This window comes from Porites lutea, chromosome 11 (genome assembly GCF_958299795.1).
Source record: "Porites lutea chromosome 11, jaPorLute2.1, whole genome shotgun sequence".
Lineage (NCBI taxonomy): Eukaryota > Metazoa > Cnidaria > Anthozoa > Scleractinia > Poritidae > Porites > Porites lutea.
Window position 1 is genome coordinate 18,400,639 of NC_133211.1, and position 14,323 is coordinate 18,414,961.

Below are 14,323 nucleotides of genomic sequence, written 5' to 3' on the forward strand. Positions count from 1 at the left end.
CAGCTACTACAACATTCTCATAGTGGGCTTAGTGGTCACTTAATATCTCTATATTCGTGACGGTTATCATGAACCCATTACCCTTTGTAATACAAATGGTTTTTCTGTTATTCTTTTAGTGAAAGATGTTTTAATAAACTTGCTTTTGTAGTTCTTTCTTTGCTTTGCTTTAGGTGAGTTTCTTCCGTTTCCACAGCTTTTGCATTTGCACTTATCCCCACATTTTATCCCCGCTTTCAAACATTTGCATCTACTTGAGTACTTTCTTTTTCTCCCAATACTTTGTTTTGGTACCTCGCAACAGTTTAAAGTATTTGCATTTTTGTTGTTGACACCACAACGGCACTTTATTCGGATTTCCCGCATTGTCCTACATTTTCCTACAAATTGGGGTCTTGAAAGTTCAATCAATGAATCATAATGACCACTTTCCTCTTGTGTAAATGCGAGATACAGCGGCACATTGGAAATAGCCTGAACTTGTAATAATAACTTAGATTACGAAATAAGGCATGGTTGCAATTAAATAATTGTTGAATCAATGGTACATCAGTAACATCTTTGATGATTAAACGTTATTACATCGAAGTCTTAAAAAGGAAGGTTTTTTAATTTGGTACTGCGCGCATCATGTATCTTAGCGTGTGTCACCATTCAAACAAATATTTGGTTTTTGAGCATTATGCAAAAAGAAAATTCATACACATATACATATATGAATACATTTTTTAAGTCGTTCGAATCTTGACCTCGACCGCTTCTCAGGTTTTTGAAAAGGTTAAAATCGCATCTGATGCTGCTGTTGCTCTCAGTGCGATAATATGGCGGGAACAAAAGATGAAGTCGGCCGCCACAGAGTAAGATCACGTGATTTAACTTCCAAGACCTATCACAACAATAGGTGAAAATACAGTACAGGAGAAGGAGTTACAGTGAGGTTCTTGGAATTAACAACTTATCCTATCATTGCCGTCAGACAGTTGCTAATTTCAGACAGCTAAAACCCTAACCGTACACATACACAGATAGGCTTAAGTTGTATTTTTCAGTTAATTGTGAGCATATGCATATGTAAAGACTAGTTGCCTTAAATATATCGTTTACTAGTTTTGTTCTTGGAAAAAGGATTTATTACGGTATCCCTCTAATTATGTACGGATATCTAGGAAAGAACAAGAAAACACTTTCGGGAAAAAATGCAATGTACAATCAGTTTATGATAGTTACATGTATGTATTTTCCTTTGAAATGGAAAATCAAAAACCAATATAGTCATAAAAATAAAACACGAATCAGTTAAATATAGCTTGTGGTGTCAAACTTTGTTCGTCATTTCTGGCATAAAGGGAAAATTAATTTTGAGGTCGCTACTTTTGGGGCTCGTTAATTTCCGGCAGTGGGGGTTTGCTAACACCTGTGAAATCTTAACGCAACTTTCTGGGGGTTGTTTCTTTGGGAGGCTCGTTACTTTCCGAAACTTTACGGTAATATACCAATGAAGTGTTTATTGCTGCGATCATCTAACCAAAACAATGCAAAACAAATCTACGAAATAATTTTACCGGTTGAAAGCTTTATAAGAAAGTTAATCAATTATGATAATATTCAAAATAAGCGAGATAACAAAGAGACATTATTTCATTAAACAAACAAAAACAACAATAACAAACATAAAAATCTGTATTAACCAGGCAAGAACAACCCAAGAACACCGAACAATTTTTTTTGGTGTTCACGTAAGTTACGATTTACGTATTTTTGGTTAATATCTGTCAGAATAAAATCTTGTATAACTACAAAAACTACAGGAACTGTGACAAACTACACCAACTACACCAAAATACAGCAACTACACCGAATTACACCAACCACAACAACTACAACATGCCAACTACAGCAACTCCCCCAAACTACAGTAACTACACCAACTAAAGCTACCACACTAACTACTCCAACTACAGCAACTACACCAACTACACCAACTACACTAACTACACCAACTACAGCAACTACAGCAACTACAGCAACTTCACCAACTAAAGCTACTACAGCAACTACAGCAACTACAGCAACTACACCAACTACACCAACTACACTAACTACAGCAACTACACCAACTATAGCTACAACACCAACTACAGCAACTACCGTAACTACACGAACTACACGAACTACACTAACTACACCAACTACACCAACTACAGCTACTACACCAGCTACAGCAACTACAGTAACTACAGCAACTACAGTAACTACATCAACTACAGCAACTACACTAACTACACCAACTACAGCAACTACACTAACTACACCAACTACAGCTACTACACTAACTACAGCAACTACAGCAACTACAGCTACTACACCAACTACAGCAACTACATCAACTACAGCAACTACAGCAACTACGCTAACTACACCAACAACAGCTACTACACCAACTACACTAACTACACTAACCACAGCTGCTACACTAACTACAGCTACTACAGCAACTACAGCAACTACAGCAACTACATCAACTACACCAACTACACTAACTACAGCAACTACGGCAACTACAGCAATTACATCAACTACACCAACTACACCAACTACACTAACTACAGCAACTACAGAAACTACACCTACTACACCAACTACACCAACTACAGCAACTACAGAAACTACAGCTACTACACCAACTACAGCAACTACACCAACTACACCAACTACAGCAACTACACCAACTACACCAACTACATTAACTACACCAACTACACTAACTACACCAACTACACCAACTACAGCAACTACAGCAACTACACTAACTACACCAACTACATTAACTACACCAACTACACCAACTACAGCAACTACATCAACTACAGCAACTACAGCAACTACGCTAACTACACCAACTACAGCTACTACACCAACTACACTAACTACACTCACTACAGCTGCTACACTAACTACAGCTACTTCAGCAACTACACTAACTACAGCAACTACAGAAACTACAGCTACTACACCAACTACACCAACTACACCAACTACACCAACTACAGCAACTACACCAACTACAGCTACTACACCAACTACACTAACTTCACCAACTACAGCTACTACACTAACTACAGCTACTACACCAACTACACCAACTACACCAACTACAGCAACTACAGCTACTACACCAACTACAGCTACTACACCAACTACACTAACTACACCAACTACACTAACTACACCAACTACATTAACTACAGCAACTACAGCTACTACACCAACTACACCAACTACACCAACTACACCAACTACAGCAACTACAGCTACTACACCAACTACAGCTACTACACCAACTACAGCTACTACACCAACTACAGCTACTACACCAACTACATCAACTACAGCAACTACAGCAACTACAACAACTACAGCAACTACACCAACTACAGCTACTAAACAAACTACATCAACTACACCAACTACAGCAACTACAGCAACTACACCAACTACACCAACTACAGCTGCTACACCAACTACACGTACTACACCAACTACAGCTACTACACTAACTACAACTACAGCAACTACAGCTACTACACCAACTACAGCTACTACACCAACTACACTAACTACACCAACTACACTAACTACACCAACTACATTAACTACAGCAACTACAGCTACTACACCAACTACACCAACTACAGCAACTACAGCTACTACACCAACTACAGCTACTACACCAACTACAGCTACTACACCAACTACACTAACTACACCAACTACACTAACTACACCAACTACGTTAACTACAGCAACTACAGCTACTACACCAACTACACCAACTACACCAACTACAGCAACTACAGCTACTACACCAACTACAGCTACTACACCAACTACAGCTACTACACCAACTATAGCTACTACACCAACTACAGCAACTACAGCTACTACACCAACTACACTAACTACACCAACTACAGCTACTACACCAACTACACTAACTACACCAACTACAGGTACTACACCAACTACAGTTACTACACCAACTACAGCTACTACACCAACTACAGTAACTACAGCAATTACATCAGCATTCTCATAGTGGGCTTAGTGGTCACTTAATGTCTCTATATTCGTGACGGTTATCATGAACCCATTACCATAATTTGTACGTGATATTTGGTATAAATACTACTCGTGATATTTCAAAATTCTCTCAAATTTCACTCGCCTAACGGCTCGTGAAATTACGTATAACAATTTCGAAATATCACCCGTGGTATTTATGCCAAATATCGCGTACAAATCATGCTATTACCTATACTAATATTTAGGCCCACATAAAGGATGAAGTCTATGCAAGATTCCTTTTCTCTGGCTAGCGACACAAGCGAAACGCCTTTTTTCTTAAGTCAGATGGTAACTTTTTTTCTACCGGTACTTCGTTTAGAAAGATTACAATGTACAGAAGAAAAAAACGGTAGTAACCAACCTAGAATGGTTCCTCCTTTCTTTTTGTATTCTTCTACCATCTGAGAAATCTCCAGGTCTTCATCCGCTTCGTCTTCTAAACCTTTGAACACATCCTGAAAAATACCGTATCATATGACTAGCGCTAAAAAGAAACTTCTTCTCGAGTTGGACCGCGGGGCACCCACACAATCCGTGGTTTTAGTTGCAATGGTTATAAAAACTAAGATACTGTAGAACAATAACTTACTTTTTCAAACCACATGTTTGCTTTGGTTGTGAGAGGAACCTCAGGTTCCAGATCTACCAAGAGTGGATTCTTCTCCCTGTCGATGAAAAAGAACTGACGATCACGTCAAGTTAAGGAGAGATCTTAATATAGGGATAACCTCATGATCCTCGTTCGGTGTCGTAATGGCTACCTGCAAAGAGTGCATGTACATATGCATGTCAATCTGTCTGCCTTCTACCAACTGCAACTTCATAACTTATTACGTTTTGTTTCAATGTTTTCTTCCAGCTTTTTACACGGCCATTAAGCTATAAATACTGCTGAGTTTAAGGAAGATCATTTTTCATTTCTGTAACTACAGTCTAACCTCTCCTTACGGACACCTCTATAATACGGACACCTCCCTATTACGGACAGTTCGTTTGGTCCCAGAAATGCCAAAAATCATACGTTCCCTACCTCTATAACATGGACACCTCTGTAAAGCGAACAATTGGTTCTGTCCCTTTGGTGTCCGTATCAAAGAGGTTTGACTGTATGTGACTGGGGTCACATGTAGTGCTTGAGTGGGTCAGATTAGTAGAGCTATATTCTGGTCTACCCTGGAACTACAAGGGCTTAAATACAGTGTATATATAATATAAGTGATCAGATAATAAAACCTTTGTTGGTTTTCACTGTTTGATTTTGTTCCAACTTCATCAAATTCGAATTCTTCATTGTCCTCACTGTCACCGTGGTTGCCAGGCTCTTCCTCGCTATTGTCATCTTCTTCTGAGCCAGACTGCATCTCCAATTCTTCACCGCTTTCTTCTTTATCATCTTCAAAGTACAGTTCATCAGTTTTTGCCTCATCCACGTTCTCAAGATGCTAGGAGATTGCAAAATTTTGCATGTAAGGAAATTTCTGTCATTCGAAAGTGACTACACGAAATAACACAAGGTAAAAAAAGCCCTTCAGTTTAGACAGTTGTGCCTTTTGGTAATGGTGTACATGACATTTGTTGTAAAACACGAGGAACATCACTGCGCATTTTGTTATTAAAGCACACATACATTGTTACTTTTGCAGTTAATACCTGTTTACTTTTGATATTTGCAAGAGAAAACACTTCCATATCAGTCTCCACTTCTCTTGTATCTCCTGGCAAAATCATTTTAAGTCTCATTTTCTCCTGCAATTTTTGCCTTTGTTGCTGAACTTTCCTCTTTTGTCTGGAAACAAGTAATACAAACGATTACGATATGACAAATTAAAATCTGGACAAGGCATAGCATCCACAAGGTTAAATTTACGTCAGGGTAAGGGAACTTGATGTTAATTATCACCAAGATTTGTTCAAGAAATAGTGATTATTTGGGAAGCTATATCAGATATCTCAAATATTGCTTAAAAAACACCGACTTGTTAAAGAGCATTTTTCAGTTCATAAATATCTATTGATATCCTGGAGGTTTGTGTGACTGATAAATAACTCACACTATTCTTTTGGTCCATCTCTTTACTGTCCAGAAACCTCAAACAATAGTTGCCTTAATCTTCTGCATTAATTTCTTCTTGAAAATACACTCCTCAGTGTTTGGATGTCAGTTCAGACACTTCTCCTTACAGTAAGGTGAACAGATTTCTTGTCTTTTCTCTTCTGGTTATTTTTCTTATTTTTATTTCCATCTTTTTCAAGGTCGCTCAAAATATGCTCTTAGAGACTGATATACCCATTTCTATACAAAACAATGTGTCAGAATTACTATTCACTTCCGCACAAAACACGAAACAAAAATTAACAAAATCTACATATGCTAGTACCTTTTAATAAGTGCGGCTTCTTCTTCTTTTAGCCCTTGAATGGTCTTCTCAAGACTTTCCTAAAAAGCAATGATAGTATTTGTTATTGTCAACATTCAAGGGAGACTGTTCAGGAAATGTTTGGAGCAATCTAAGGTCAAAGCCAAAGTATAATGGATTTTTTTTTCTAGTGAAAGCCTAACTTGATTCCAGTTAGGCACTAATTCAATCAGCTTAATAACTATAATTTGCTTTACAGTTTCATTTTATCATGATCACAATTGGACCTCCTTAAATCTCTCACAAAAAGGCCAATGTAAAACAAAACTCGCAAACATCCCAAATTTCTTGTTGTAAAGTCCTAAGAAATACATGTAAATAGAACCGTGCAAAAGTTCTGCCAAAGAAGTGGCACTGAAGGGTCAGCAACCAGTGTCCACAATACAGAGATGTCCACTAAGTAGGGGTAACATGAAATTTGTTATCTTTGGGACCAATGCAACTGTTTGTAATAAAAATTTGTCCATACAGAAGTGGTCCAGTGGTAATTCATTACATCTAACCTCCTCAGTCTCTTTGGATTCTTTAATGTCTTGGTTCCTGTTGATAAAGGTTAAGAGGGAAACAATAAGCAGATAACTTCACAAAATAAACCAGATACACATAAATATAAAGAATTTTCTTAGCAATTTGTCTACAAACCTGTCAGCCTTAGAGTCATCTCCAAAAAATTCTTTCTGCAAAGCTTTGTGCCAACTTAAAAGATTCCTGTATATGATTAAACAAGGTACAGTGTAAATGTTATACCTCTGATCTCTCTATTACATTACATTAAAATAACCAAACAAGTTTCACAATGTTTCAAACTGAGAACAGTACCAGTACCTGCAAGATAATACAGTGTATTCATTATGTAGTCAATTAAGTAGCTTGAGATGTCACATTTTTTATGAAAAAAAATAAATTACCTTTTATCCTTAAGCTCTCTTTGGACATTATATGTGCCAAAACTATTGAAATGCACAACAATTTTGTTAAACTCACTTTATATCTGATTTGCCTAGAACTTTTATGTCTTTGCAAGCTTCTTTGACCTCCACTGTTGTCAGATTGTGTTCTGTATACTTCTTGTCATCAAATATAATCTAAGGTTATGAAAATGAAGAAGCAAATTATCAAGACAAAAAAAATCTTACACCAGGTAAAAGACATAAGTAGATGGAATATGATTGTCTGAGTGAGTGTAGTACTGAATAGGACTGTTGTTGACTGTGACTGACATTTCGACTACTTGTGTGGTAGTCATCTTGAGAGCCAAAGGGATTGTATCACATGAGTTGATGGTTAATAAATATTAAGGTCTGGTTATTGACTTGATTGGCCTATTAAGTTGTGACATCATTGGCCATTTGTCAGTTAGGTCATGATGCTATTGACTAGAAATACAGTCAGCTAAAGGACACTTTCAACTAATGAGGAACAATTAAATCATACGTGGACACCTTCATCAAAGGAATACAAGTACCATCACCACTACCTGCACTATACAGGCAACTACAGTAAGGGAACGGATACCTTGTGTAAGGGTACTGTAATCACTGTGTACATATAACTAAACAGACACCTCTAGAAAAGTACACTGCTCATACCACCTTCAATAAAGGGTACCACCACCACTACCATTATCTCCTTAGTGAGGGGAGTACCTGCACTGTACACTAACCAGGCACCTTTAGCAAGGGAACATAAGTGCCACAGTTTATCAAAAAGATTGTGTTTCTGCTCTGGACATTGTCAAGAAAATTTTCTTCCTCAGAATAAAATATATATAAAAATAGCAATAAAGAAATAAAATATTTACATGCCAAGAGGTGTACATGCAAACATACATGTTACTACACCCATGACTGCTTGCAAAACTAATATTATTGTAAACACATGCACAAAAAACCTACCTCATTCACTGCACTCAGCACCTCTAAAGGATGCTGCGTTTGAAGAAACTCAGAAACTGTGGCTGATCTGAAGAGAGTGTAGTCACCTTCCTCATAACCCTCAGCACGTGCTTTTTTCTGTTTCTGAAAAATAATTTATAAATAAAAAAGAAATGAAACATTCACATGTAACAGTTCAAGTGAACGAATGTAAAATTAATACAACTTTTTCCCCCTTTTTCGAAAAAAATTTTTAAAGTTGGATTTTTTAATGGAAAATTTATAACAAACTTTTTTTTGAAAAAAAGTTTCTTTTGTACAGGTGGTTAGATATCAGCCTCATCCTGGTTTAATTTGTGGACTAAGACAAAAATGCAGAAAGACCAAAATAATTCAGCCAAGAAATATTTTATATACTTACAGTTTAAAATACATGTACTATAAAGTAAAATAGTTAAACTGAGCTAGAATACCAACACGTACAAGTTATGTAACTAAAGGGATGGGCAGTTTGGTACAACTGCATTGACAAATGTATATTTACTTCTACTTGCAAAATGCTGATTTTCTTCTTTCCTTCAGCTTCAACGTCTTTAAAGATGTGTCTTGGATCCAACAATTTCGGATCAATCTTGGCTGGAGCTATATAACCCTTTTAAAAATCAAAGCAATATATTGTAAGGGGGCTGACACCAACTTTACTGTGCTTTTCAAAAACATGCAAACACGCTGTTATCATTTTTCTTTTACAAATTTTGTTAAGGTACCATACCTGGCAAACAACAAAAATCTCCGCAGATTCTGATCTTGATGCTTGTGGCTTTGTAGAGTGGACTTTCTTGAACAGTTGCTGAAACACCCACAGCAGTGGCTGATAATCTTTAGATCGAAATACCTATTGACAGACCATACATGTACAGCTGAATGTTTTGTACCAGCAGTTATTTACACCTGAAACTGAGATTTAGGAAGGGTAATACTTGCCATCAGTGACTATTACAGTACTGTACACATGGACAAACTTAATGTAGCTTTAAATATTTGGTGATACATTTAAATTAGCTCACCTTGGTAATAAACCATCCCCCTTCTTGCAGGAAATCACAAGCCAACTTGAGAGCACTGAGGGTCAGTTGAGCTGGGTAAAATTACACCACAACACAAAACATTGTTACCACACACGTGTAAAAATTTGTCAGTTTTTATTCATACATTACAACCTACATATAATGTACATACATGTAGGACCATGTAGCCTCCCATACAGACATTTACGTTCTTAGGGCTTCGTCACATGTAGCCTCCCATACAGACATGTACGTTCTTAGGGCTTCATCACATGTTACTCCTGTGGGGGAGGAATGCATGACAAAGTCCTGGGGAGGGGGGTACTCCAGATTTCAAGTGATGGGGATGATCCCTGGACCATTTCTGAGCCTTAAAATTTCCAGATGCAATAATGTAATGCATTGAATATTAAAACAGCCGCCAAACAAGTTTGTTTGTACTTTATTTGTTCTCATCTAATCCTGTGCCCTGAGTCACCTATAGCTCAGTGGTGAGACTGTGCATGTCCAGTCAGTAACTGGGAGGTCATGGGTTTGATTCCTGCTATGAGGAGGGGGGGGGGGGGGGTGGATTACATGTTTATATTTCGAGTATTTCTTCATGAAATATATATGTACATGTACTTCAATTTTTTTTTTTTTAAAAAAAAATGCTTTTTAATAAACATACCTTGGGTGAAAGCATCTTGTATCCATGCCGAGCCAACATTTGGAGCACCATCATTAAGCACACAGTCTGCTTTCCAAGTATGAAGTTCTTTATTTATCAACTGGAAATGGAAAGAGACTTAATTAATTTCAAAGTATGTCAGTAAATAAGTTCAGAAATACTACTTGCTTGATAGATACAACATCATCTTCCCCTTTAATTACTCCTGCATTACTTTACTGCCTCCGACCAAAATCATTTACTGAAGTAGAAGAACATCAATTTTTATGGTAAGATCGCCCAAACTGCCATGATGGATTTGTATGGTACCAGCAGCTTACAATTACACAATAAAGTTAGATTTACAATATTATATGCATTTTAATACCTGTCTGCATCTGTCTGTTGTAATATCCTCTTGAAGAGTGATGACATTATGGATAGGTTTAATCGAAACCAAGTCAACACCTTTAAATGAATATAAAATCACATTTATAATTAGTTATAGAACAATAAATGCATAGTGCATAAAGAATCCTTTTTGTTTGTTTTGTTTAATAGTATATTTACTGTGAAAGGTTTGAACCCAGGAGTCATTTCAGAAGGTCGAGTTTGATCGTCCAGCTGAACGTAGTCCTGAATAGGACTGTTGTTGTTGACAGTGACTGACGTTTTGACAACCTGTGGGGTAGTCATCTTCAGAGTCAAAGTGAGTTGTATCACGTCAGTTGATGGTATTATACTCTGGTTATTGATCTGATTGGTCAATTATGTCGCGATGTTATTGGTCGTCTGTCAGTTAAGCCTTGATGTTATTGGCTATGAAGACTCGTAATCAGTGATTGGTGCGTTTCGATCCGTCATTGTCACAGTTAAACAGTCGTCTATTGTTAGCCAATTTGGTCATTTCTCCAGTTGTTCTCTCATAGTTAGTTTTGCTTGATCTCGTCAATAAGTCGTTTGTACGGTGCTGGTAACTGTTGGCTACGATTCAGTGGCGTTTGTTCTAAGTTAGTAAACCAGCTTTCTAAAGTAAGACATTGATAGTAGTCTGTAGAATACGTTATACATGTCGCAGAGTCCCAGTCAATTTGATGTTTCGTCTTTAAATGGTGCTCAGCAATGTGATTATTGACGTCACCATTCCTCGTTGCACATTTGTGTTCGGTCAGTCACGTGCTTAGGTTTCTGCCGGTTTCACCAATGTAAGAAGCCTGGCAGTCGCAGCATTTGATCTTGTATACTGCTCCCTGTCTGTCCTCCGGTTTGTCTTTGTCCTTGACATTAGTAAGCAGTCGCCGTAAAGTGGTTATCGGTTTGTGCCCAACACGTATATTGTAAGGTTGTAATATCCGTGCAATAGTTTCAGAGGTGCCTCTGATGTACGGTATAGTCCCTGTCGTAACAGGGCCTGAGTTGGTCTGAGAGTTGGAATCAGTGTTACTGTGAGTGTTCTGTCTAACAAAGTCCATGTTGTAATTGTTCTTACTAAAAACGTTGTTAAGATAATCAGTCTCGTCTTGTAGGCTGTTAGGTGAGTTGCAAACTAGTTGCACTCGTCTCGTCAGAGTCTGGATAGTAGTAGCCTTGTGAGAGGTCGGGTTGTACGAAGACTGGTCTAGTAATCGGTCGGTATGTGTCGGTTTTCTGTAAATAGTCATTTTTAGTTTGTTGTTGTCGCGAGTGACCAAGTAGTCTAGAAAAGGTATCTTACCATTTTCTTCGATCTCCTTGGTGAACTGTGTGTCCGCGTTCTGTCTGTTAAGGTGTTCGTGAAAATCGTCAATTCCGTCTTTGTGTACGGCGGTACATGTGTCGTCAACGTAACATAACCAAAGAGGTACAGTTCACGTGTAGGTAGCTAGGGCTTGTTCCTCGATGTTTTGCATGACAATTTCTGCTACAACAACAGAAACTGGAGAGCCCATAGCTGTACCGTGTAACTGTTTGTAGTGTTTGCCGTTGTATTGAAAGCACGTCGAAGTCAAACAGAGGCTGAGTAGGTCCATAATGTTGTCTGTAGGTAGTGGTAGTTCAACAGTAGAGTTCTTAATAGCGTTCTCAGTACAGTCTAGAGCCAGTTGAAGTGGAATACTGGTGAACAGCGATTTCACGTCAAAGGACACTAGTTTGTGGTCGTCCAGTATCTGTATAGAGTGTTTTCACATGACGTCACGGCAGCCATATTGGTGTCCCAAAACAATGAAACGGCGGCCATGTTGGTGTCCCAAACTAGTCCTGTGGGAGTTGAACTCCTTTCTTATGCAAACGCTTTCTTTTGTTCCAATAAATTTGCATAGATGCTGGCCACGTGAGTGAAAACACTCTATTGTCTTAATGGCGTCAATAAAGTTCTCAGTAGACTCCCCGCAGGCACCAAAAATACACTTTTTGGCCAGCATATCACTAGATACACGGAATGGATGATGCTCCTTTCAACTAACAAACCTCTAGCCTAGTATAATAAGAAATAACTTAACTTAATAACTTAACTCAATAACTTAAATTTTAAGTATATATATAGAAAAAGGTAGTATGACAATTAATTTCCTTGACCTTTAAGTAGTACAAGCAACTCAAAAAAAAGAAAAAGAGTTTTTCCAACAAAGGTCAAACCTTTGACCTTAGTCCTTATAGTCTACTATGACCTATTATGACCAGAAAATATTTAACTTCATTTAATCCAGCTCCACCCAAATTATAGCAATTAACATATCTGTAATGCAAACACTTGTCTCCATGTTGTTGAATTGACCATTTTCGATATATTTAAGTTCATACTTGGCTCCAAGGCTTGACGGAATAAAACAAAAGAAATGTTCATTTTTGAGTCTCAAGATGATTTTTTTTGTTTTATTCTCCCAAGCCTCGCAGCCAAGTATGAATTTCAATATATTGGAATTGGTCTATTAAGAGAGATTACTGCAGTTCAGCTGCTTACCTACTATTACACTTGACACAGGCATAAATTTTGAAGCAACTTGGAGCCTCAAGGAAAAAGTGGAAGAAAATCAGTAAAAACGTCATTTTATTTAACCAAAATTAATTATCTTTAATAAGACAATGATAAGACGAAGTGTCAAGATATCTATCAGCTGACAGTATTCAATAGGGAAAAAAATCAACAATCATCTGATAAAAACTGATGGCAAGCCTTCTAGTATTATTGCATGTGTTCTACTTGTATTCTACTGCAATTTTTAAATTTGCAATAGTTTTTTTTCAAATATATTTTTAAAACAGCACTGTCTGGTGATTTTATACCAATAAACAAGGACTTTTCACTTCTCACCATCTGTGAGCTGATGGATAGCCGTACCAAGATCATCAGGCCCTACATGCATGTAGTTGTTCAAAAGATTGATGGCGCTATCCACCGGATAAATCACTATCCAGTGGATCAGTATTAGGGAAACTAATCCAGTGAATAGCCTTATCCAGCTTTAAACAACTGGCGCCAGCTGATCAGGTGGTACAGTTGGGTGGAGAAATGGTGGTCAAAATATACTAGACTTCGTACAAACTGTACCTTTTTCACTAAAGCTATTGTAGCTATAGTGTTAATCAAATTTCCCTATGTATATTTAGAATATCGGGACGGTTAAAGAGTAAAATTTTGCCTTGAAGTTTTAAGCTTATTACCATCCTCCAGGTGCAGCACACAGGTCGATCAAACATCTTGAAGTCTGTAAGAAGTTAAATTTTCTATTCAACTGGATGAGCTTGAAAGCTGACCGAGAACGATAACCTGCATTAAAATCAAAAAGAAAATGTGAGGAATTTGGCTCAAATTCGAAATACACCTCAGCAATTTAAAATCTGAATATTAGTTTTGTGAATTCAACTTCTGAACATACATTTCGATTTCTGAACATAAACGAACTGATTTTAGATGTATGTATTGGCAATAGAACCAAAGATGACATCTAGTACCTGTTTCTTTGGCAAGATGGTAAAATTTATCCTTTCTTTGCTTTCCAACCTTGGTTTTTTTTCCCATGGTTTACGATGTTGTAACTTTCAATTCCACGATCCACGTGAGTTTGTTATACTTCATAGAGAAGGCTGGCACTAAGCACCGGTAGGTACATCATATATGATTCCTATACTGTACCGCGATCTCAATACACTATAGGAATGATATATGAGCTGTCTCTCTGCGCCAATCTTTTTCCGCTGGCCTTGTTACAT

General features: G+C 37.5%; 1 protein-coding gene across 1 annotated transcript in view; it reads right to left on the reverse strand.

Moving 5' to 3' along the window:
- LOC140952180 (pre-rRNA 2'-O-ribose RNA methyltransferase FTSJ3-like) overlaps positions 1–14,190 on the reverse strand; it is a 36,878-nt gene extending 22,688 nt beyond the window's left edge. Inside the window, exons 1-17 of the mRNA XM_073401602.1 lie at positions 14,066–14,190; positions 13,775–13,880; positions 13,074–13,120; positions 10,521–10,600; positions 10,154–10,253; positions 9,484–9,554; positions 9,189–9,311; positions 8,961–9,068; positions 8,438–8,560; positions 7,527–7,627; positions 7,185–7,250; positions 7,046–7,082; positions 6,504–6,562; positions 5,776–5,911; positions 5,359–5,567; positions 4,715–4,790; positions 4,487–4,580 (exon numbers count right to left, since the gene is read on the reverse strand). Coding sequence (XP_073257703.1) covers positions 4,487–4,580; positions 4,715–4,790; positions 5,359–5,567; positions 5,776–5,911; positions 6,504–6,562; positions 7,046–7,082; positions 7,185–7,250; positions 7,527–7,627; positions 8,438–8,560; positions 8,961–9,068; positions 9,189–9,311; positions 9,484–9,554; positions 10,154–10,253; positions 10,521–10,600; positions 13,074–13,120; positions 13,775–13,880; positions 14,066–14,132 — 1,603 coding nt within the window. The 5' untranslated portion in view covers positions 14,133–14,190. The remainder of the gene's footprint in view (positions 1–4,486; positions 4,581–4,714; positions 4,791–5,358; positions 5,568–5,775; positions 5,912–6,503; positions 6,563–7,045; positions 7,083–7,184; positions 7,251–7,526; positions 7,628–8,437; positions 8,561–8,960; positions 9,069–9,188; positions 9,312–9,483; positions 9,555–10,153; positions 10,254–10,520; positions 10,601–13,073; positions 13,121–13,774; positions 13,881–14,065) is intronic.
- Between the last annotated feature and the right edge of the window lie 133 nt (positions 14,191–14,323).